The sequence below is a fragment of the Ailuropoda melanoleuca genome, chromosome 8 (genome assembly GCF_002007445.2).
Source record: "Ailuropoda melanoleuca isolate Jingjing chromosome 8, ASM200744v2, whole genome shotgun sequence".
NCBI classification, from domain to species: Eukaryota; Metazoa; Chordata; class Mammalia; order Carnivora; family Ursidae; genus Ailuropoda; species Ailuropoda melanoleuca.
In genome coordinates, this window is record NC_048225.1 from 119,354,635 (window position 1) to 119,380,409 (window position 25,775).

A 25,775-nucleotide genomic window follows, 5' to 3' on the forward strand; every position below is an offset into this window, starting at 1 on the left:
GCATGAGGTAAAGAGCTTAAAATGTCTTTATGAAAACTGCTGATCTTTTGATGTTAGCCTCTGAAACAAACCACAAGTGTATAATTTGATGGGTTCTTAGCGCAGTTCAGCCCTTGGAGAGGATATGCGGTGTGTCAGTGCTGGGTATATACCTATAAAACATGGCTCTTCCCCTCAAGGACCTTGTAGTCTAGCAGTTAGATAAAGACTTTTACTGGAGACATGATATGGGCAGAAAGTATTTACCTGATGGTAGAATGATGTATTGGATAAATTGATTCATCATGGTAGGAGGATGGGCAGAGAAGGTCTGAAGTTAGCAGAGACGTGCTTTGGCAGGAGTGGAAGGACAAATGGGAGTCGTAGGATGTGTAGGATGTTGCTCAATAGAAGGGCTCTGAGGAGGGAGACGGGGGTGGCATGCAGTTAGACCAAAGAAATAACATGGTCAGAAAGTTGGAAACTGTTACGAAGAAAAGACCTTTTGGGGAAGCCGAGGAAACCTTGTTGGTGTTGAATAGTCAGATGGGGTGGTCTTTGGAGGAAGATGGGCCAACCTTAAAGGAAGTTGTGTATCATAACGGAAGTTATATATCATGACAGGTAGTGTTGTTACATTGTTTGGGATGGGGATCCTTAGAAGGTTTAAAGCAGGAAAGGGATGTGGTTAGATTTGTTTCTTAGAAAGAGCCACTTATGACAGAGTATCTATTCAGATTATCTTTCTTAAGGGAGTCATGATCCAAATGAGACATTTAATCTATCTGGAAGCGTTATCTAACCTTTTTAGGACTTAGCTCCCCCTTGTGGTATTTGTTGAAATTGGACATTTTTCTTGGTAAATTTGTAGGAATGAGTGAGCTTTCAGAAGTTGGAGGCCAGGTTGTCCTTGGACCTGTAGAGAAAGTATCCTCCCTCACACAAAAATATTTTTCCACTAGGTTCTGTTATTTTAAGACTTAGGTAGGAAAGAGTTTTTTGTTTTTTGTTTTCTTTTCTTTTCTGTTCCGTAAACATGCATAAGTTTTGAGCCAGGATGATCTGGTTTCAAATCCCAGATTCATCACTTAGAAGCTTGGGCAAATTACTAAACTTTGTGTAGCTGTCATACATCTTCCAAATGCAGACAATACCTATTCTTAACTGTTGGAAGAATTAAATGAATAAAAGAATAAAGTGTCTAGTGCAGGGCCTGGCGTTTTGTAGGATCTCACCCTCTGTGTACTTTTCATTTGGATGGTCAGAGGGCAGTATAAAGATACTGAATACCTGTGGGATTCAGGAGAAAGGCCACCAGGATGGGAAAGATTTTTCAGTTTTCCCCGTGGTTGTAGTGGTTTGCAGCCATCCAGGTAAAGGTGTGTATGACCTGTGCAGTTAGGCTAATGAGGTTTTCAGTGATTAAGGCAGTCTCGGAATTCAGATTTGATCACCAGAATGAATCCTTGTCACTTCAGAAATTTAACAGGCTCCAGATGTGGGAGGAATTCTTTATTCATTTTCTTTGTAGATATGCACAGAGCCCTGTTCTAGGCCTGGGTTGGGGGACACAGATGTGGTATAGGACAGGGTCTTGGCTTGGGGGATGGTGGGAGAAGACACAGACAGGAATGGTGAGGGAAAAGGGCACAATGTTACAAAGCAGCATTGACTTGAAAGGTGTTGCAAGAAAGCATTTTGATGGCCCAGTATGTACAGAGTATTTGTTAGGAGTACAAGATTCTAAGAGGTAAAAGCATGATTCTGATTTTGAAAAGGTTTAAGAAAACAGCATATCAAATATAAATGAAACTTGGGGAAAGTGGAAAATATTTGAAATCATTTTTGTGAAGTGTCAAACAGTATAGATAATTATTTGGTAGGGCTGAGAGGAATGGGGTGCTGACTTGTTCAGGAAAACTGAACCAGAAGTCAGACTCATGGATCCGCAGGGAATGGAATCTTAGAGCGGGAGGGGACCTCCGAGGGCAGTTTGTCCAGATTCACAAATTGCAGTAATTTCCTCTCCTGCAGCCTGGCAGGTGGTTATGGGATCTGGGTGTCAGCAGTTCCTAAGGTGAGCATTCTAACCTTACAAGGCCACTCATTGATTGCTTTCTTGGCGTGTTCATTCTCTTATTGACTCCAGATTTTCTTCCACATGACTCTTTCTCCTAGAATTGAATTCTTTTTCTACATAGTAACCCTTAAATATTTGAAGTTATGCTTTAATTTTTTTGTGTTTTATCATGGAAAATTTCAAACATGCAAAAGCTGAGACAATTATAAAATGAGCTCATGGGCCCATTACCCAGCTTAACAGTATTTCCTTAATATCACCCAATGTTGGGCACATTCGAAATCCCTTCCCCTGCTTTTTAAAAATTGTTCTTGTTCAAATCAGGATCTTGTTGAGGTCCAGATGTTGTAGTGGGTTGCTATATATCTTAAATGAACTTTAATCAGATATAAATTATATATAATAAAGGGTACCCAATTTAAGAATATAGCTCAGTGAGTTTTAACAAATGTATTCACTCATGTAAAAACAATCAAAAGCAAGACATGGAACATTTCCTTCATTCAAATGAGTTCCTCAGGTACCTCCCCAGTGTATCTCCCTCACCACCTGCTCCTGGCAACACTTTTTTCCTCTATAAATTAGGTTTTCCTGTTGTAGAATTATAATTACAAAGTGGACTCATACCTAGGAGTGAAACTGCCCAGCCGTGTGGTCAGTTTATCTTAAGAGAAGATGCCAAACGGTTCTCAAAAGTGACTCCCAGTTTCTCCTTCCACTAGCAACTTATGAGGCTTCCAGTTGGTCACATATTGCTAACACTTGGTATTAGCAGTTGTAAATTGTAGCCATTCCAGTAGGCAAATCTTTGTGGTTTTAATTGTATTTCTTGATGATTTATGATATTGAGCAATTTTTTATGTGGCCCTATTTTTTTTGTGTTCACCTGTGAAATAGTTTTTCAGATCTTTTGCCCTTTTAAAATTTATTTATGTATTTTTTTGCCCTTTTTTTCAAAGTTTATTTTATTTGGGCGCCTGGGTGGCTCATTCGGTTGAGCATCTGCTTCTCCCTATGCCTCTGCCTCTCTCTCTCTCTCTCTGTCTCTCATGAATGAATGAATAAATAAATAAATCTTTTTAAAAAGTTTATTTTATTTATTTAAGTAATCTCTACACCCAGCGTGGGACTCTGAACTCCTAACCCCAAGATCAAGAGTTGTATGCTCTTCTGACTGAGCCAGCCTGGTGCCCCTCTTTTGCCCTTTTTTTTTTTTTTAAAGATTTTATTTATTTGAGAGAGAGAGAGTGAGCATGAGTCGGTGTGGGGGGGTGGGGGGAGGGCAGCAGATGGAGAGGGAGAAGCAGACTCCCTGCTGAGTAGGGAGCCTGACTCGGGTTTCAATTCCCAGGACCCTTGAGATCACACCCTGAGCTGAAGGCAGATGCTTAACCAACTGAGCCACCCAGGAGCCCCTTGCCCTTTCTTAAATTGGGTTCTTTTCCTTCTACCTATTAAGGTCTAAGAGTTCTTCGTATATTTTGGATACAACTCCTTTGTGAGATGTATATTATGAATAGTTTTTTCCAGTCTATGTCCTGGCCTTTCAGTTTCTTGACATTGCTTTTGAAGAGCAAATTTGTAATTTTGATGAGTACCGTTTCATTAACTTTCATGTTTATGGTTAGTGCATTTTGTTTCCTGCCTAAGGAATCATAGGCCATATCAATGATGTGCAAATATTTTCTCATATTTACTTCCAGAAGTTTTATAGTTATACTTTTCATGCTTAGGTCTCTGTTCCATGTTGAGTTAATTTTTGTGAATGGTGTCACGTTTTGTTTTTTTCCTTCTGTGGGTATCCAGTTGTTCCCATAGCATTTCTTTTCCCTTTAGATTACCTTGGCACCTTGTGTTGAAATCCGCCGACTATATTTGTGGTCTCTCTGGACTCTATTCTGTTCCATTGATTTATATTTCTATTCTAAGATAATAACACACTTTTCTGATTAGTATAGCTTTAAAGTAGGTCTTGGAATCAGGTAGTTCTTTGGCAAAATTATTTTGGCTATTTCAGTTTCTTTGCATTTCCATATAAATTTTAGAACCAACAGCAATTTCTGTAAAAAAACTTGGTGAGATTTTGTTACCTTGAATCTATAGATGAGTTTAAGAAGAATTAATATCAACAAATATTAAGGCTTCTAATCTGAGAACTAAGTTCATCTCCACAATTAGTTCTAAAGAAGATCTGTAAGAGACCTACAAGACACTGCTGAGAAACTTCCTTAGTCTCTGTGTACAGATTTCATGCATATTGTTTATGTATGCCTGTGTATTTCATAACTTTTGATGTTGTAAATGGTATCTTTCTTACATCTCATTTACAGTTGTTTTGTGTTTATAGAAAGACAGTTGGTGTTTGTATATTGACCTTGTATCTTAATACCTTATTAAATTTATTAGTTCTAGGATTTCTTTTTGCAGATTTCATGGACTTCTCTATGTAGATAGATGATTATGTCATCTGTGAAAAAACACACCTTTTAAAAAAGTCAGGTTAATTAAAACATGATTACTTCTAGTAAAATTCACTCTTACTGCATACAGTTTGATGAGTTTTCACATTATTTCTTTAGATGTTTTTGTATCCCTCTTCTCTTGCCTTTCCTTCTTGGACTCTAATTACGCTTATCTTAAGACCACTTTATATAGTCCCAGAGGTCACTGAGGCCCTGTTCTTTTTTTGTTGGTTTTCGGTCTCTTATGTCTTTGCTTCTGTTTAGATACTCCCATTGCTCTCTTCATATTCATTGATATTTTGTAGTATCTAATCTGTGGTTAAGCCCATCAAGTGAGATTTTCATTTCTGCTATTTTATTTTTCAGCTCCAAAAGTTGCACTTAATTCTATATTGTATCTTCTACTTTTTGTCAGTGTGGTCATCGTTTCGTTTTGTCTTATTTTAATATACTTCAAAATAATTCCTTAAAGTTCTTTTAAGCAAATTAATTCTTTTATCTCTTTTGCAACTTCTTGGTCTATTTTTATGGATTGATTTATTTCCTCCTCATGGGACATTTTTCCTGCTTTTTACACATCTGTTGATTTGTTGTTGCTGGAGGCTAGGCGCTGTGAATGTTACATTGTCGAGTGCCTGGTTTTTAGTGGCTGCCTTTAAAAAGTGTTGGAGTTTGCTTTGCCTAGACTGTTGTTACCTGTGGACCAGCTTGATCCTTTCTTTCTAGTTTTCTTTTTAAGATTTTTTAGGAATGTGTATACAGAGTAATCTTTACTTGAGAGCTAGCGTAGCCCTACTCCTAAGGCGTGATTCTTTTGGAATCTACTAAATGCCTTGAGCATTCACAGGGTCAAGTCGCTCTAACAGGCTGGAACACGGCTTGCTTCCCAGGCCCATGTTAACTTTGTTCAGCTTCCAGCTTCCTGGCGATGTTCTTTTTATCTGTACTTGCTTTTCACCCATCCTCAAATCTTACCTTATTAATTTTACCTTATACAGATGCTGCTTCAGATTCAGCAAAGATTGAAGGAAACCCCCTCACAGATTCTGGAACTCTTTTTTTTGTAGTTCCCATCTTTCCAGTGCTTTTCCTTGCCGGGTTCCGGGACCTCAGTCTCCCAGGACTCTGGTCTCCGCCTCCTCCTCGAGGTTGGTGGAATCACATGGTTTCTCCCTCCCTGTACTGAGGTCTAGAAAGTGCCTCCTGGTAGAAAGCTGGTTGATCTCCAGGTTTCCCTTCTCTCAGGGGTCACAGTTGTATGCTGCCTGTTGTTCTCTACCTGATTTTCTAGTTATTTCAATGGGAGGGCAAGTATATCATTTACTCTGTAGATTTCTCCTTTTGTTTATTGTTGTTGGAATGTATTCATTGCAGAAACAGGTTGGTTTGGCTTCTAGGGGTTATCATGGTCTGCATTTTGCTAACCACATCCCCCAGGATAACTGAACATGTTTCTCTGGCTCTTTATATTTACTGGGAATTGGTAGTCAGGTTCAGGTTCAATATTGATTGACAAGGAAAGTACAGGAGATGTGTACTTTCAGCAGGTGGCATCTAATGACTGGGTGTCCCTCTGTGTTGTTTTGTTTTTTTTTAAGATTTTATTTATTTATTTAGAGAGAGAGAAAGAGCGAGTGTGCACACAAGCAGGGGGAGGGGCAGAGGGAGAAGGAGAGAGAGAATCTCAGGTAGATTCCGCACCAAATGCAGAAAATGTGAAGCTTGATCTCAAGACCCTGAGATCAGGACCTGAGAGCTGAAATCAGAGTCAGAAGCTTAACCGATTGAGCCACCCAGGCACCTCTTTTCCTATATTTTTGATGTCACTAGTCATTGGTGATATTGATTAAATCTGTTAATATATTATAGTCTACAAAATGCTGATATGCTGATTATATTGTTCCTGCTTCATTTAAAGGCTGGGATATTTCTACAAAAAGAAGTTTATAAGCAAGTGTTTTTTTACACTGAGATTTGATTTGTATAGTTCCGGCAGTATAAATATTTGATTCTATTTAAATAGTTAACAAAATAATGAGTTGTCTTCCTGGCTTTATCAAAAGATGCCAAAGGGATTTTTTTGGTGTGTTTCCTCTAACTCTTTCTAATCATTATGATATCATGAATTTAAAAATATTTGGGGTGTTTTAATCAGCTGTAGTTCTTTTTTTTTTTTTTTTAAGATTTTATTTATTTATTTGACAGAGAGTGAACACAAGCAGGGGGAGTGGCAGGCAGGGGGAGAGGGAGAAGCAGGCTTCCCGCTGAGCAGGGAGCCTGATGTAGGACTTGATCCCAGGACCCTGAGATCATGACCTGAGCCAAGGCAGTTGCTCAACCGACTGAGGCACCCAGGCGCCCCTGTAGTTCTTATTCTTATCAGTGCTCAATTTCTCTCCATTTTGGCTAGTAGGAGCCTCTTCAGCTCGGCTTCTGGGCCTTTTTGATACCACCCAGTGGTCGCTGATACCTTCCTTGCTTTCTAGTGCGGCAAGATCATGAAAGAGTCATTTCTCTTGTGAGTCCCTGATTCCTTTTAATGGGAAATGGTAATTAAAGACTACAATGTGGGTACTAAGATTGCTAATTGCTTTTGAGTTGGCCATGATTTCCAGGCTGTTCAGAGGACAAAGCTAGGACATACGTAGAGTTTTTTGTGTGTGCACATTCATCTTGGTGCCATACGGATACTCCCAAAAGAAATTCAGGATGTGAAAGGAATTTTCCTTAACCTCATCTATCTTACACATGTGTTTTCTTTCTCTGGGGTTGGAAATCCCAGTTTTCAATGATGTCAACATGTTTATTTTATTTTACAATATTCAAACAATTTTAAAAATACCAGTATCAACACTGCCACCCACATTTGTTACTGAAAATGTTTTCAGGATGTTTTGCAGTTATTTTTGTTTTAAAGCTGTATCCCTCCTAGTACAGGCTTAACATAATTCCTTTCTGTTGTCCTGCCATCGGTTTGAATCACAGTTAGGTCAACTGTTTTATTTTTGCTTGTACTTTTTAGGGATTGCTTTAAATGTTTTTTGTTTTGTTTTTTAAGTATCTAACGTATTTACAAGATCTCATGCCAATTTATAAAACAAGGTCTCTTCAGAGAAGTCTGGGTTTCATCGCAGTTCCATTGAACCTGTTGTTACCCTCCTCTATGGGTAATTTTAAAAAATTAGTTTAATATCTTATTAAAAAGTAAGCAAATGATTTCTGCATTCAGCCAAGATTCTGGCTTTATTTACCTTCCTTACTGAAATAACTGAAAAGAAAAAAAATCCCAGACAAAATGAATGAGACAGTTTTCAAGACACTGGACATCAGGTAACAAAGGACAGTGATTCCTGAAAGATAGGCAACCAGTGCTGTGAGCCCTGCAATTATGCCTGCTTACTGCATTGAAAGAGTTCCCCAGTTGTAGCATAGAAGTGAGGAACCCTCAGTGGAGAAGATGGAGCTGAGAGTCCAGGGAAAGTAAGGCTCAAGTTCATAGGGCCGAGCAGCAAGAGGAGGGCTCTACACAGAGAGAGCTGTGAGACTGTGAAAGGGCCCCTTTGAGCATTCGTCAGCATATGAGTTTGATGAAATTACTCAATGTCAGAGAAACTGTCCAAGGATAAGAGGAAGCAGTTCATGACACAAGGCCAAGAATATACCTTATAAATCTAGGAGAATTGGATAAAGTACTCAGAAGGGTCTCGTCTCAGAGTATCTGTTCATGTCTTGCCTAACAAGCCATAAAAAAGCAAGAGCTAAAGAATCAAACTATTTCCTAGTAATTTACCTGAACAAACAGAACAATGCTCAAGAACGTTTGTTATATTAGGCAAGGTTCTCTAGAGAAGCAAAACAAACATGGGACCCACCTACACAGATAGATAGGTAGAAGAGGTTTATTATAAGGAACTGACATCTGCATAATTGGAAGTTGAGAAATTCCACAGTCTCTGTCTGCAAGCTAGAGATCCAGGAAAGCCGTTGGTGTAATTCAGGCTGAGTCCAAAGGGGAGCTGCTGGTCTGAAGGCCTGAGAACCAGGAGTACCAAGGGTGGAAGAAAAATGATGTCCCAGCTCAAGGAATCAGGCAGGAAGGGGTGAATTCCTTTCGCAGTTTGCTCTGTTCAGGCCCTCAATGGATTGGATGTTGCCTACCTATATTGGGAAGGGCAGCCTGCTTTACTGAGTTATTCAAATGCTGATCTCACCTAGAAACACCCTTACAGACATACCCAAAAAGGTTTAATTTGGGTACTCTATAACTAGTCAAGTTGACACATGAAATTAACCGTCAAAGGTTACCAGGAATTCAAAGAGGCAAGAAAATACAAACATGATGAGGAGAAAAATCAACCTACCAAAACCAACCAAGAACTACCAGAGATGTTAGAATTAGGCAAGGGTGTTAAAATAGTTATTATTACTATATTTTGGATGTTAAAAAAGTTAAGTGGAGACATGAAAGATACTAAAAAAAAAGACCTAAATCAAACATCGATTTGAAAACTACAGTGCCAGAGATAATAAATATACTGGGTGGGATTAATGCTATAGACTAGACATTGCAGATGAAAAGATAGTGAACTTGAAGGCATAGCAATAGAAGCTATCCAAAATGAAATACATAGGGAAAAAAAGACTCAAGAAAAATGATCAGATCACCTGTGAGCTGTGGGACACTTGCAAGCAGCCTAATAATGTAACTGGAATCACTGGAGGACAGGATAGAAGAGGTGTTCAGAAAAATATTTAAAGACATAGTGGCTGAAAATTTCTAAAATTTATGAAAACTGTAGGTCCACATACTGAAGAAGTTCAGTGAAACCCAAACATATGAAGCATGAAGAAAACTACAATGAGGTATATCATAATCACATTGCTCTAAATACATGATAAAAAGCAATCTTAAAAGGAGAGGGAAAAAAAGACATTTTACATAGAGAAGGGATTAAGATAAGGTTGATATCAAGATTTCTTGTCAGAAAGCCTGGGAGAATACAGTAGAACAATATCTTTTAACGAACTTGAAAAATAATATTTTTGACCTACAATATCATACCAAGCAAAACAATTTTATAAAACAAAGAAGAAATGAAGATTTTTTCCCAACGTACAAGAGCTGAATTAATTCACCAGCACATCTGCACCATAAGAAATGTTAAAGGAAGACCTTTAGGCATAAGGAAAATGACAGATGGAAATAGTCAAGCTATAGAAAGGGGGTGAAGAATGCCAGAAATGGTAATCATATAAGTAAATGTGTAAAACCATTATCTAATTATTATTTAAATATCTTTAAAATTTGACTTTCTGTAGTATAGGGTTTCAAAAATATGTAAAAGTAAAATAGATGACAACAATAATATGAAGGTCAGGAGAGGGAGAAATGGTAATAACTCTTGTGAAAAGTTCTTATGCACACGAAGTCGTACAGTATCACTTGTAGACTGTGATAAGTTAAAGATACATAGTATAAACCCCAAACCAACCACTAAAATAACAAAATAATGAGCTAATAAGCCAACAGAGGAGATAAATTAGAATCATTAAGAAGACTCAATTGATCCAAAGAAGGCAGAATAAAAGTAAAAAGGGAACACAGAACAGATGGGAAAAATAGAAAAAAAAAAGAAGTTGCCTAGGCTTAAACTTACCCATATCAGTGATCACATTAAATAGAACTTGTCTAAATACCCCAATTAAATGGCAGAGATTGTTCAGTTGGGTAAAGAAGCAAGACCCAAGTAGATGCCTTCAAGAACCACACTTTAAATAAAAAGACATATGAAGGTTAAAACTAAAAAGATTGAAAAAGTTACCTCACATTTAAAAAAAAAAGCTGGAGTGGCTGTATTAATACCAAAGTAGATTCCAGAGGAAAGTATATTACCAGGGATAAAGTTATTTTCTAGGATAAAGTAGTCAGTCAGTCAAGCAAACATAATCTTAAATGTTTGTGTTTCTCATAACAGAGCTTCAAAATACATGAAACAAAAATGGATAGAACTAAATGGAAAAACAGATAGAAGAATATAATTATAATTGGAGATTTCAGTGCCCTTCTCTCAATAATTGATAGACTAGACAGAACATGAATAAGGTTCTAGAAGATATGAACAACACTGTCAACCAACCTGACCTGATTGACATTTATAGGGCACCCCAGTAGAGCAGAATATAGGGGCGCCTGGGTGGTTCAGTCATTAAGCGTCTGCCTTGGCTCAGGTCATGATCCCAGGGTCCTGGGATCAAGCTCCCCATCGGGCTCCCTGCTGTGCTGGGAAGCCTGCTTCTGCCTCTCCCCCTCTCCCTGCTTGTGTTCCCTCTCTCTCGCTGTCTCTTTCTCTGTCAAATAAATAAATAAATAAAATCTTTAAAAAAAAAAAAAAGCAGAATATATATGCTTTTTGAGTGCACATGGAGCATCTACCAAGATAAGTCATAGTCTGCACCATAAAGCAAATGTCAAAAATACAGAAAGATTGAAATCATACAAAGTATGTTCTCTGGCCACAGTAAAATTAAATTAGAAATCAATAACAGATCTCTTGAAAGTCCCCAAATACTTGGAAACCGACTGACATACTTGTGAATAACTTATGGGTCAAAGAACTCAAAAGGGAAATCAGTATTTTGAGCTGAATGAAAATGAAAACAGCATACCAAGTTTGTACAGTAACAGTAAAGTACTACTTGGAAATTTATATAGCGTTGTCTATATTAGAAAAGAAAAAAGGTCTCAGATTAGTGACCTCAGTTTCTACTATTAGAGACTAGGAAAAAGAGTAGATTAATCCCCAAGAAGCAGAAGAAAAGAAATAAAGAGCATAAATTAATGAAATAGGAAACAAAAGGAAAACCAATGAAAACTAAAGCTGGTTCTTCGAGATTAATAAAATTGATTAACCTCTAGCCAGAGTGATGAGGGAAATAAAGGAGGAGACACAAATTACCAATGTCTGTGATCAGACAGGGACATCACTACAGGTTCTACAGAAATTAAAACAACAAAAAGGGAATATTATGAATAATTTATATCACTTAATTTGACAGTTTGGATGAGATGAAGAAATTCCATCCAAGACACAGATTGCAAAAGCCTATGCAACAGACAGATGGCCTAAATAATCTATGACTATTTAAAGACATGGAATTTATTGTTATAAACCTTTCTATAAAGAAAACTCCAGGCCCAGATGACTTCACTGGTGAATTCAATTAAACTTGTTAGGAAGAAGTAGTAATAATTCTGTACAAACTCTTCTAGAGAATTGAAGTTGGGAAAATACTTCCCAATTCAAACCAGAAAGAGATATAACAAGAAAAGAAAATCACAGACTAGTATCTGTCATGAACATAGGCACAAAAACTCTAAATAAAATTTTGGCAAATCAAGCCCAACAATACACAAAAAGGATAATACATAATGACCAAGTATGGTTTATGCCAAGAATGCAAGGTTCATTTAACATTAGAAAATCAATGTAAGTCACATATTAACAAATTTTAATAATAAAATCCAAATATGCAGCTTGATAGACAAAGCATTTGGAAAAAATCAAATGTTGATTATTGCTATTAAGAAGAGAACTGGTAGCAAACTAGGAAAAGAAGGGGGCTTAAAATAGCCTCTATGAAAAACTTACTAACATCGTACTTAGTGGTGAATAATTCAGTGTTTCCCCCTAAGATCAGAAACAAAACAGGGATGTCCACTACCACATCTATTCAACATTATAGTGGGGCACAGTGAGACAATGGCCAGTGCACTAAGGCAAGAAAAAGAAATAAAAACCATACAGATTGGGAAGGAAGGAGTAAAATTATCTTTGTCTGCAGATATTGAACATCTATGAATAAAATCTGGTGGAATCTACAAAATCTGGTGGAATGTTAATTTTAGATTAACATCTAAAAGCAACTGTATTTCTATATGCTGGCAATGAGCAATTGGAAATTGAGATTAAAATCTTCCATGTGCAATAGCATCAAAAATATGAAGTACTTAAGGATAAATCTGGCAATACCGTGAGACTTATAATTAAAAACTGTAAAATATTGCTGATAGAAATTGAAGACCTAACTATGGAGAGACCTAACTTGTTTGAGAGTCAGAAGACTAAATATTGTTAAGCTATCATATTGTCACTATAACAAACAGTATGTCAAGTATTAAGCTCCCCGTTTTGATCCCCAGAGTCAACATAATCCTGATCAAAATCTTAGCAAGAGTTTTTGGTAGAAAACAAGTTGATTGTACAGTTCATGTAGAAAATTCCAAGGATCTTGAACAACACAAACATGACCCGATTTCAAGACTTACAATAAAGTATGGTAATTGGGAGAGCATGGTCTCAGTAGAAGATAGACAAAAAAACAAAAAAAAAAATGGAATAGAATAAACAGTTCAGAAATAGATCCATACATACCTGGCAATGGACTTCTGACAAAGGTGGAAACACAAAGTGGAGAAAGAGACGTCTGTTCAACAAACAGGACTGGAGCTATTGGATATATCCCTGTGCAAAAGATGGATTCATACCTCAGTCATAAACATAAATGAACTCAAAAAGCTTCATTGAATGGAATGTAAAGCCTAAAACCATAAAACTTATAGAAAAAAGTTAAGCAAAGATTTCTTAGATTTAACACCAAAAGCAGGATTCATTCATAAAAGAAAAAATTGACAATTTAGATTTCATCAAAATAAAAACTTCTGCTTTTCAAAATACACTGTTAAGTGAATGAAAAGACAAGCCACAGATTAGGAGAGAATCATTGCAAAGCATATTATGTGAACAAGGACTTATATCCAGAATATATAAAGAACTCTCAAAGCTCATTCATAAGAAATAACCCAGTAAAGTTAACACTTCACCAAATAAGATGTGTATGTGAAAAAATGCTCAACATCATTACTTCTCAGGGAAATGCAAATTAAAACCACCATGAATTATACATACTTATTAGAATGACTAAAAAAGAATGGTTTAAATGAAAATACCAAGTGTTGGAGAAGATGTGGAGAAGCTGGAAATAAACACTGCTGGTGGGGATGTACAATGGTACATCACCTTGGAAAACCAGTTGTTAGTTTCTTAGAAAGGTGTATGTCAGATGTTCAGCCATCCCTCTGCTCAGCATGTACCCTTGAGAAAATAAATTCTGCATCTACATCCATTTGTTTTTATATCAATATTCATAGCCCCTCTATTCGTAAAAGCCAAAAACTGAAAAAAAAACTTCAAATGCCCATCAACAGCTGAATAGATAAGCAAATTGTGCTAGATCCGTATGATAAGATGCTACTCAGCAACAAAAAGGAATAATAACCTATTGATTATGCAGTAACATGGGTGAATATGCTGAGTGAGATTAGCCAGAGAAGTTGAATACATGGTGATATATAAAACGGTAGGAAATGCAAAGAAATTCTGCTGGGGCAGGCCCAGTCAAGCAAGTGGCAGGAGGTGGGATGAGGAAACTTGTAGAGGTGAAGAATATGTTCAGTTTGAATGTGATGAAGTTCTCACAGATGTATTAGTATGTCAAAACTGACAGATTGTGCACTTTGAATATGTGTAGTTTATTGCATGTGAGTTTTATGTCAGAGCCATAAAAAATTTATATTTGTATCTCATTACCTTCTTATGTAAAAGTAGTAATCTACACTTTTCTCCATCCCTCCTTTAAAAAAAAAAAACATTGTGGAAACTGTACCTTAGCGGTATATAAAATTTATTTTTTTTCCAGTTTCACAGTATACTCTGGGTTATTGAGCAACTCTTCTGTTGATGGACATTTTAGTTGTTTGCAGTCTTTTGTTATTATAAATAATGCTGGAATAACATAGTTTTGTTCATATATCTTTTAAACATTTGTTGTTGTGTCCACAATATCTTTGAGATCTTTAGAAGTGGGATTGTTGCATCAAAAAGTAAATACACAAGTAATTTGGGGGAGATGTTGCTAAATTCCCATTCATAGAGGTTGTGTCATTTTGTATAATGCTGAGCAATGTGTGAGAGTACTTGTTTCCCCTACATTCTCTCACCAATAGAGTATGCTGTCAGATGTTTAGATCTTGCCAGTGTAAGTGAGAAATGGTGTCTCAGTGTAGGTTTAATTTCTATTTCTTTCATTATGAGTGAGGCAGAGGATGTTTCCATATGTTTGTGAGCTATTTCTGTTTCTTTTCCTGAGAACTGTTGATTCTTTTATTTCAGCTCATTTTTCCCTAGGCTGTTTTCTTCTGTTTACTTGTACAATTCTTCATACTTTAGGAATATTAACCCTTTGTCTCTGATATTACAAATATTTTTTCTCTGGTTGTCATTGTTAAACTTTTTTGACATATTGCATTTTTTTGCATGCAGGGGCTAGACAAGTTTATTTTTTTTATTTTTTAATTTTTATTTATTCGACAGAGGTAGAGACAGCCAGCAAGAGGGAACACAAGCAGGGGTAGTGGGAGAGGAAGAAGCAGGCTCATAGCGGAGGAGCCCGATGTGGGGCTTGATCCCATAACGCCGGGATCACGCCCTGAGCTGAAGGCAGACGCCCAACCGCTGCACCGCCCAGGCGCCCCTAGACAAGTTTATTTTTTTTATTTACTTATTTTTAAGTAGATTGTGAAGCTTTTCAGCCACATTTTTTTTTTTTTAAGATTTTATTTATTTGACAGACATAGAGACAGCCGGCGAGAGAGGGAACACAAGCAGGGGCCGTAGGAGAGGAAGAAGCAAGCTCATAGCGGAGGAGCCTGATGTGGGGCTCCATCCCATAACGCGGGGATCACGCCCTGAGCCGAAGGCAGACGCTTAACGACTGCGCCACCCAGGAGCCCCTAGACAAGTTTATTTTTAAGCAGTTGTTTGCAAATCTTTTCTCTTGGATTTTGAGGCATAATTAAGAAGGTTTTGGTCACTCATAATACATTGAGAAATTCACCCATGTCTCTTCTTGTACTTGTTTTCATTTTTTACATGCAGCTTTCTGATCATTTGGAATTTATCCTTATGAAAAAAATCCAATTTTAATATTTTCCTTATGGCTTAGTTATACTAACATCACTTGTTAAAAAGTGTCTTTTTCTCCAGCTGACTTTCAGTGTATCCCAAATTATCAATGCAGTTGGGTCTATTTTTGGATTTTCTGTTTTATTCCATAATCTATCTGTATTCTTGGGTCAGTTCCTTACTGTTTTAATTGCACAGCCTGCTTTCACCTCCCCGCCCAGCCCCCCTCCAGTGCTCTTTTTGATGATTTTCCTGATTTGTTCTTGATTGTTCCGAATTTTTGTATTAAACGGGAAGACATACCTTTAAAGATTTACAAACATCATTTTTCCTTCAGGTTAAACGTCCCCGGTTTTTTCAACTTTTAGAACGTGCCTATGCATAATCCTCGTCCTTTTCCACAAGTCACGTTAACTATAAAATACAGGACCCTGGGGGGCGTCTGGGTGGCACAGCGGTTAAGCGTCTGCCTTCGGCTCAGGGCGTGATCCCGGCGTTATGGGATCGAGCCCCACATCAGGCTCTTCTGCTATGAGCCTGCTTCTTCCTCTCCCACTCCCCCTGCTTGTGTTCCCTCTCTCGCTGGCTGTCTCTATCTCTGTCGAATAAATAAATAAAATCTTAAAAAAAAAAATACAGAACCCTGGGGTATGGTGCGAAAATGACATGGCTCCTTAGGAGAAGCCTTATTCCAGGGGATCAGCAGAAATGTGAGCAGTGTGAGCATGTGGAGTAGGAAAGGAAAAAGCTGAGCGGGGGACTGGAGATACTGGGGAAGGAAGGCCTCGCCCTGCAGACGGGGGGCGGAAGGGGATCTTCACTTGGGGGTCGAGAGAGGTCGCTCTCCTGTCTGGGCAGTGGGACAGGTGCCTGGGGTCTCGGCGCTCAGTGACAGAAGGCCGGCCCTGAGGGGCGTGAGCGTCGGGCTTCTCTCCAGCCCTAGCTCCTCTTCCTGGTAGCCCCCGGGGCCCTTTAGGGGGCGCGGTCTCCCCCAGCTCCTGCGGCAGGTGAAGCTCCCGTCAGCTCACCTCCCGTAGCTGCTTCTGCGCAGGTCGCCTCGCTCGACCATTGCTTTCTTCCGCCATGGCCCCGCCCACTGCGGGCCCCGCCTCCGTAGGCACGTTTACGTCCTCCGTGGGGCATTGTCTGATGACGTCTGTTCCAGGAGGCGTAGGGTGGAAAGTGCCAGCGGCGGGGGAAGGCGAAGTTCACTTCCAGCGTCCGCCTCCTCAGCGGGCCCCTTTCCGAAGGAGAAAACGGCGGAAGAGTGGGTTCCGGTGCTGTTCGGCGGGGGAACATCCCCTCCGCTCAGCTGTCCCCTCACAATGGACTCAGTTCCTGCCACTGTGCCTTCTGTCTCCGCTTCCCCCGGGGACTCGGAACTTCTGGGACCCCTGTCGGTCCTCTACGCAGCCCTCATAGCCAAGCTACTGGAGGTGACGGTCCCCATTCTCAGGGAGGGACCCCAGCTCTGGCAGGCGGGTGGACGAGTTGTGAGCGGAGTTGGCGGCTGACGGGTCGAGGGGGAACTGGAGTGGGTCAGGCTCGAGGCAGGCAAGACGTTGCAGTGCTGTCTAGGGAGGCCAGGGGGAGTGATTTTAAGAAGGTTTCGTCACTTGTTCATTTGTTATTGATTTCTTAGATTGTACCAGGCGCTATGTTACTTTCTGGTAGACAGTCACGATCTCTTCGGGTCCTTTTCCAGTGACCCCCCGCACTGTTGTGGGGTGGGGCCAGTATGAGAGTTACTTGTGTGCTCGTACAGGGCAGTGAAAGTGTAGAAGCAGGCAGGTGTTTAATGCAGCTGTGTTCGCGGAAGCATTTAAAGAACTGCGTTATGTAGACGACGGTTAAATTCATAGCAGTCTGGACCAGTTATCAGGAGCCGTTTGAACCAGTTACCAGGAGCCGTCTGAGCTTACTCAGCATTTGTTTTTATGTAAAAGTAGAATATTTAAAATCTTAGAGGAAAAGCACATTAAATAGTTATTTGCTATCATCATTTTGGTTTTATTTGCAGCCATACAAGTTCATTATCTCTCTAGGGTGTTCAGTTTTGTGTTTTATGTGGCTTTTTAAGTTATAAAAATCAGTTAAGAGGAAGGTCTGATCCAGAGAATTCTAGACGTGTCCTAGGCAACATGATGTGGTAAGTCCTTTTGCAAACTGGAAATATGTGCTCGGCTTAAAGACATTTAGATTCATAATATTCAAAAACACTTCAGGGCAAACAAGAAATAAGAGGTTGCCAGTATCCCATCGTTTCTGAAGCAGTGGAAGCTACTTGAGGAGGTAGTTATCTGAAGGAGGTTGGTTTAGAATTTCTGTGGATGATTCTTTGTGACTGTTCTGTTCTAAATTCTTCATGGCTTCTTGTCATTTCCAATATTTCTGTTTCAGTTAGTTGCTACATTGCCTGATGATGTTCAGCCTGGGCCTGATTTTTATGGCTTGCCATGGAAGCCTGTACTTATCACTGCCTTCTTGGGAATTGGTTCATTTGCCGTCGTCTTCTGGAGAACTGTCCTTGTTGTGAGTAAATTAAACTTACACTTTGACTTATCAAGACAACAGATATTTTATAGTCACTAGCCCTTTTGTTTCTTTTTCAGTTAGGTGTAACGTGAACACAAATGCTTCTAATTTCAGCTAACCTTGTGAAATAATTCAGTGTAATCTTTGTTGGTAAAGACTCAAGTGAACAAGACAACATGTATGATCTTAATGGGAAAACTTCAATTTATAAACCTTAAAATCTAAAGATTAAATGTATACGTACCTCTTTGGGCACGTGTATATGTTCCTAGTAGAACTGGGAACGCTTAGAGGCATCTTGAAAAGCAGTTAAATAATATGTATCAGAAGCCTTAACATTTTCATATCCTTTTAGTATAGTATCAAGCCATGTCTAATTAATCTATCCTAAAGAAATAACCAGTCATGCATTAAAAATCTTATATAAGGGTGTTCGATGAAACGCTATTGGTAGAGTGAAAACTTGGTACGAACTAAATGATCCATAGTAAGGAAATTGTTAAATTATTGTACATCCATATAATGGGATACTAGGTCACTCTTTAAATTTATGTTATTTCAAAGATACTGGGGCCCAGAAAATGCTCACAATTTAATATTAAGTGGAAAAAAAGCAGAAATCAGGACTGTAAGGTATAAACTGTGTGTATTGTAAATACATAGAAATATACACTCGCATAGAAAAGATGCTACAAGACAACAAAATAGTAAAAATTTATATCTAGGATGCTTGGGTAATTTTGCAGTGTTTTTCTATATGTATCTGTTTCACAGATTTTCTAATTTGATCATGTGCTATTGGGCTCATAAAATATCTTTTTATTTGGAAATACAGATTATGTAGTATCCAAAGACACACTCTTGAAATTTTTGTTCCTTAAGAGTCTCTTGCTGTGAATTTGTCTTTCATGCGTATCTGTATATGTACGCTCATACACATTAATTCTTGGGACTGTATTCTATGTCATTTTGTTTCACAGTTATCTAATATAACTGGAGGAAAAAATCCTGTGTGAATGAGCTTTGCAGGTGAAAAGCTTTCAGTTTCAGTTGAAGCTTAACAGTTAAAGTAGCCAAGCATTGGATGTATGTCTTTCTGAGTATTTCTTTTTCTGATTTCTTAATTTTATCAGACGTATCATTGTTCATAAGCTTTCTTTGCTTGCACAAGTGATGATAAAATCACTTAAAGAGAAAGGTCATTTGCCTATTCCCCGGAAGGGTCCTCTAACCTCATGGGACTTTTCCTCAGATGAAAGGAGAAAGGGAGCATAGAAAGGATGAGTGGAAGGGGAGAAGGTGAAAATGCTTTTTATTTCCCACTCCTGTTTCTCCCATCTTAAAAGTCCTAACACCTGTTTACATTTTCACAGGGTAATGCAGGCTTTCTTTATGTCCTAACTGCTGCTTCTCAGCCTCAGCATTTGACTTTGGAACCTTGGTCCCTGATCTCATTTGCCTGCTTCTTGCTTCTTCCTACCTCCTCCTGCCTACTGATTTGGGGGAAAGGAGGGCAAAAGAAGCTTACTGTCTCATTAGCAAGGCTATTACATTAGAAGGACAATCATTTCTTTCCATGTTGGCACTTTGAATGCATTTTCCTATAACAGTATTATATGTAATGTTAGATACTGTAATAATAATGAGGTATGGATGATTTATTGACTGATCTGAGCATCTCGTTACCATTTATAACTTCTGAAAGTGGAAATAAATTCTGCATTACAAAGACATTCAGTGACACAATTTTTAAAAAATTGAGTACTGCATCAATTTTTTAAAAATTTTATTTATTTGTGAGAGAAAGAGAGCACACAAACTGGGGAGGAGGGGCAGAGGGAGCCTGACTTGGGGCTTAATCCCAGGACTCTGAGATCATGACCTGAGCCAAAGGCAGACACTCAACTGACTGAGCCATCCAGGTGCCCCCTGCTTGGATTTTGTAACCCTATAATTCAGTGCTGTCTTTAGAGAGGATTTAGAGGTTAGTTGTCATTTCCGTTGTTGCTTGCGCATTTTCCTCTAGCAGTCTTCTTTCCCTTTCAGGTTGATGACCACTATGTTTAGGGGTTTGGGAAAATCAGATGATCTAGCATAATTATTAGATCTCTAAATTCAGCCATTGCCAACTTGTAATAGGATTTCAAAAATGTTTTCTGGTGAGGGAGAGAGACATGTCTTAGTACAAAGATTATGCCTTTAATTTTGTTTCCTGAGAGTTTCTTTGAATGATAATTGTTTCTAGACCTCATTCTGGCTGTTTGGGGTTGTCAAATAAGTGATGTGGGGTAAAAGAAGCATTAGTATATTTAATATGAAAATACTCATTTCCATTATAAAGTTAAGTGCTTGCTTAATAAGATTGGTGCTCATTTAATAGGTAACATATCTTTATTTGCAAAATGAGGTATTCACTTTAGTGCTTCTATCAAAAACTATGAGGTATCGCTACCAATTACCTTTGAAATGCTTTAAAAAATTTTTTAAAAATTTTTTTAAAGATTTGAGAGAGAGAGAGTGGGAGAGAGATCACAAGCAGGGGGTGAGGGGTAGAGGGAGGAGCAGACTCCCTGCTGAGCAAGGAGCCTGATGCAGGACTCAATCCTAGAACCCTGGGATCATGGTGTGAACTGAAGACAGACGCTTAACTGACTGAGCCACCCAGGCGCCTCTCATTTGAAATGCTTTTTAATGTTTTCTTATTTCTTAATCCTGTGGATTATTATGGTGAACCAAACTGTTATTAAATTTCTGTTATAATTTGACTATTGTATATAATATTTCTATAATACATAATACTATATTTCTGTTAATAAAATATTTTGACATCAAATCTAATTTTATTTTTCTTCCAGGTAAAGAGTAGAGTATATCAAGGTAAATATTTAGGCTTATTCTGTTGTTTGTACTCTTCCCTCAGTATGGTGTTTGATACGAATTTTATGTGAGCTAGAAGTAGATACAGTGACTTCTGATGTCTGATTGACTTATTCACTCCTGAACATTTTACTAATCCTAGGTTGCTAGCTTGGATGACAGAGTGGATATGATGCTACCAACTGAGATAGGAGATGAGGTGGAACAAATTGTGGGAGTAGGAAGAAGATGATTAGTTTGCTTTAGGGCAGTTTGGTTTTGTTGATTTAATGCAGATTTATTACATGTGAACAGTGGTTTAATCAATACAGTATATATTTATTTTAAGTAGATAATTTGAGGAATAGAGATATAAATCAGTGTGCTTGTATTTTTTGTCTTTTTCTTATTGCAAGTGACACATATTTGAAATCACATTTTCTAAGGAGGAAGGTACTCCATGAAGGGAAGGATATCAAGCTGAAAAATTTTATTTTTTTTTTTCCTATTTTTGAAATAAATTTAAATTGGAATTTCACTGAAAGAAGGGTTCTTATTATGCTTTTCTTATTTAGTAGTGTTTTTAAACCCTTATTTGCTATTAACTGCAGATTGCTTTTTTTAAAGGCATAATAGTTATGTTAAGTTCTCATAGTGCTAGATAATGTATTGCTAATACATTGGGTAATTTATTTAGTCATCATAATAATCTTATGGATTTCCCCTCCCCTTTAGTCACTGAACAGCAAATTTCTGAGAAGTTGAAGAATATCATGAAAGAAAATGCAGAACTTGTACAAAAACTGTCAAATTATGAACAGAAGGTATAATTATTATTTCAGTATTTTCCCCTCATGATTCTAGCTTGAATTATTTCCTCCAGTGTTATGGCTGTTATTATGGTATTTTAAAATTTCATTATTTCCTACAAAACATCCAAATCTGAAGTAATCATCATATGTGTAAAGTACGGCTTGCTTCTCTAAGGGTTACCTACTCAGAGATAACTTTTGATACCCCTGTGATTTATATTTCTGAATTCTGCGTGTTTTGTTTTATATAGATTAAGGAGTCAAAGAAACATGTTCAAGAAACCAAGAAACAAAATATGATTCTGTCTGATGAAGCAGTTAAATTTAAGGTAAAAATCCCTTCTCTTTTTGAGATTACATTCTAAAAACAAAAGGAAAATAATGAGTAGTTATTATTAATTTTAATGCCTTTTTTAATAGGATAAAATCAAGAAACTTGAAGAAACTAATGAAATTCTGGATGATACAGCTAAAAATCTGCGTGTTATGTTAGAATCAGAGAGAGAACAGAATGTCAAGAATCAGGACTTGGTAAGAGTTTTGCTGCAAAGCCTTAACTGTAATTTAGCTTTCAAACTGTTCTGTAGATGGGGTGGATTGGACTCTGCATTTTCCCATGCTATAACCAAAGGAAGATTGGGAGACAGGGAAGTTGAACCTACATCCTTCCGTCTTTATGGAATCTTAAATGCTAATACCACAGCCTGTTATTCTCATGGTCCTAGGAAGTATTTTTGTCCTCAGCCATGGATAATTTCCATATTGCTTGGCTCTGCCCTCTGAAACATGTAGAGCAACTAAGAAACCATAGCCCTGTTGAACAGTTCTAGTACTTTGTTTTGTTTTGCATGATTCCTTTTAAAAACAAGCCTTTGAGAAGCATTTTAGAACTACAGGAAATGTGCAGTGATGGTATGGAGGGTTCCCATATACTGCACACCCAGCTGAGCTTGTGACTTGGCTGGCCGGGTATTTGCCAGGCTTCTCCACTCTGAATTTACCCACTCCCACTCTTGGTGTACTGTTCACTTGGGGAGGAAGTACCTGCGCCCAACCTGCGGTTAAAAGAGTCAAGAGCGTGCCCCGCCTCCATGAGGCAGCACCTTCACGCATTATTTGGAATTCTTCTGTAAGTGATATTTGTCTGTTTGTCCTCAAGTCCAACCATTTTTTGTTCAGGCAGGAGAATTTTTAAAGGACCTTGGGGATTTTTTTTCTCTACCAGGAAAAACTGTTGATTTGAACTGGATTACTTGAAAAAATTTTTTTCTTTTTTTTTCCCCCCTGCTTTTTTTCACCTTTTTGTCTGGTCATCTTACCACATTATCTCATAGTCAGGAAGGTGGTGGATGGCATGTAATAGAGCTCTAGTTATTTTCTTCTTATCTCTTTACATGCTTGACTTCTCTCCTCAGCTAAAACTGAATCACCTGCTTTTACCTGATACATAGGGGATGGCTCTGGGATAGCACTTCATCTTTTTAGCACATATCCTACTGTTTCTACTAAAATCCTGATACATTTTTTTGTGTTCTTCTTCCACATGGCAGATATTGGAAAACAAGAAATCTATAGAGAAGTTAAAGGATGTTATTTCAGTGAATGCCTCAGAATTTTCAGAGGTAAAGCTGCCTATAATTTCTGCAAGATGTTAATAGGGTGTCTCAGTTTTGTTGAGGAGCAAATATTTGATATGTGCCAGAATATGCAATAAATGAAAACTATATGACATCTAATTGTGAAAGTGTAACACCCCTCCTTTGGTATTAATTCACTAATAGGAGTGTTTTGCATTAGGTTCAAATTGCCCTTAATGAAGCTAAACTTAGTGAAGAGAAGGTGAAGTCTGAATGCCATCGGGTTCAAGAAGAAAATGCTAGGCTTAAGAAGAAGAAAGAACAGGTAAAGAAAAGTTAATGTCCTAGACTATGTGAACTAGGGGACCGAGTATCATTACCTCTTGAGTGTCTTTTCTCAGATCTGTTTTTAAGGAAATGAAATATGTATGCGGAATTCTATTCTTAGATATGCAAAGTTTAACTCCCCAAATTGAGTGCATGTATATATTCTCCATCTGTTCTGGATTTTCTGTTCTTCTCTACAATTTCTTGTAACTATCAGAGTGTTTTTCATCTTTCTCTTGTTCAATACCAACCAATTATTAACTTGAATAGCCTTAGTGCGATGATGGATTTGCTTCTTGACCAAAGAATTAGGTATTTATAACTGTCCTTTGAGCAGTTACTGCTTCACTGACCGAAGGAAGGTTACATGATCTGGGGGGAGACAGTGAGATGTGCTCTTCCGTTCCTGTGAAAGTGAATTATTTGGGCTGCAGTTTTCTGAAGGACACGGTAACTGGATCGACATCCTTGACAGCTGTCATGTTCTTACTGCAGTTCTGAGGGTAGGAGCCACTCTCCCCTCACCAAGGCCTCAGTCCATAGTGACAGACCAAAGAGTAGCATGGCTCCCTGGTTCCCTATCTTATTCACAGGGTCCTGATGTGTCCAGTGCAAGAGCACTAGCCTTTGGAAATTCATGTGTTTTAACTTTTCAGTTGCAGCAAGAAATCAAAGATTGGAGTAAATCACATGCTGAGCTCAGTGAGCAAATCAAAGCATTTGAGCAATCTCAGAAAAATTTGGAAGTAGCTCTTACTCACAAAGATGATAATATTAATGTAAGTTCATTCTCTTGAATACATGCTCAATTCTCATGAAGTTCACTTCAGAAGCTCTTTCTAAAGCCCTTTTGCTTCTCTTCTAGGCTTTGACTAATTGCATTACCCAGTTAAATCGGTTAGATTGTGAATCTGAATCTGAGGGTCAGAATAAAGGAGGAAATGAGTTAGATGAATTATCAAATGGAGAAGTGGGAGGTAAGTTCGGTGTCAGGGAGGTTGGACCTCTTTTTGTGTTCCTGTCTTTACACTGTTGCTCCTTTTTGGCTGGCTAACTTCCTCTTTTTTTTTTTTTTTTTTTTTTAAANAAGATTTATTTATTTTAGAACGAGCAGGGGGAGGGGCAGAGGGAGAGGGAGAGAATCTCAAGCAGGCCCCCATGAGCAAGGAGCCTCATGCAGGGCTTGATCTCAAGACCCCAAGATCATGATCTGAGCTGAAATTAAGAGTTGGATGCTTAACTGACTGAGCCACGCAGGCACCCCTGACTAACTTCCTCTTAAGTGTTAGGGTCGTAGACGCCCGTCACTGGACTTACACGTACCTCTGTGTGCGCTGGACAGAGGTGAGTTGCAGGGCTGTGATATAGCAGTGGGTGTGCAGTGAACACGGACTCTGCTTTTCGTCCCACTGAGGACTGTTTGTGTGCACTGGAGCCAGAGCCGCGTAGCTGTGACACCTCTTAAGTGTGAACACCATTCAGTAGGAGACGTTTGTTTCTCACTGCCGTGGGGATGACATTTGAATGTAGTGCTCATCATCTCTGTAGCTCTGCAGTGTTAAGGCTCACAGCCGATTTCAAGAGTACTGAAGTGGGGGCAGCTGTAAACTAATTAAGGCCGCAAGAGTGGAGCTAAAGGGTAGCAGTGTTTACTGATGAAGGACATGTCTCTGGACATGTTTTTCAAATTGGATATTGCGTGCACAGTGGGCATTTTTGACCACGCCTGGTAGCAGGTTCAAGGGAAGAACAGAAGAGGACGTCTTTCTAAATAAGATACCTGACCAGGTGGACATAGATCTGAGTGAGAAGAAAGAACCTTAGTTCACACATCCCTTCGTGTTTGAGAATGGCATGGATTGTACAAACTGGGAATTCACTTTTTGAATTTAAGTTTGCAATTCTCTTAAAAGTCATGGAGCCTAATTTGTTCTCTTGGTTGATTTGTTTTTTCCTTTGAATGTTTGAACATGGTAATTGTTTCGTTTTGGGGAAATCAAAATATAGTTAAAAAGCAAAGGAGGAAAAGGCAATTAAAGGCTTTTGTATTTTAGGTGACCGGAGTGAGAAAATGAAAAATCAAATTAAGCAGATGATGGACATTTCTCGGGTATGAGCTTTTTTGT

At 38.3% G+C, this 25,775-nt stretch overlaps 1 protein-coding gene and 1 long non-coding RNA gene across 5 annotated transcripts in view; one reads left to right on the forward strand and one right to left on the reverse strand.

Annotated features, from left to right (window-relative positions):
* MIA3 (MIA SH3 domain ER export factor 3) overlaps positions 1–25,775 on the forward strand; it is a 55,821-nt gene that overhangs the window by 16,917 nt on the left and 13,129 nt on the right. For 2 of the 4 annotated variants that reach the window (XM_034667215.1, XM_034667216.1), the window contains exons 7-16: positions 17,943–18,074; positions 20,933–20,954; positions 21,669–21,757; positions 21,997–22,074; positions 22,166–22,276; positions 23,296–23,367; positions 23,543–23,647; positions 24,306–24,428; positions 24,515–24,626; positions 25,704–25,759. In XM_034667215.1, the coding sequence (XP_034523106.1) occupies positions 17,943–18,074; positions 20,933–20,954; positions 21,669–21,757; positions 21,997–22,074; positions 22,166–22,276; positions 23,296–23,367; positions 23,543–23,647; positions 24,306–24,428; positions 24,515–24,626; positions 25,704–25,759 (900 nt within the window). Of the gene's footprint in view, positions 1–16,696; positions 16,979–17,942; positions 18,075–20,932; positions 20,955–21,668; positions 21,758–21,996; positions 22,075–22,165; positions 22,277–23,295; positions 23,368–23,542; positions 23,648–24,305; positions 24,429–24,514; positions 24,627–25,703; positions 25,760–25,775 lie in introns of those variants that run through there. The other 2 variants (XM_019794046.2, XM_011218107.3) reach the window with 2 other exon arrangements.
* Positions 337–16,641, reverse strand: LOC117803470. The gene is made up of 3 exons (XR_004627392.1): positions 16,571–16,641; positions 12,954–13,043; positions 337–397 (listed from the first exon to the last, which is right to left on the reverse strand). It is a non-coding gene; the product is annotated as an uncharacterized LOC117803470 (long non-coding RNA).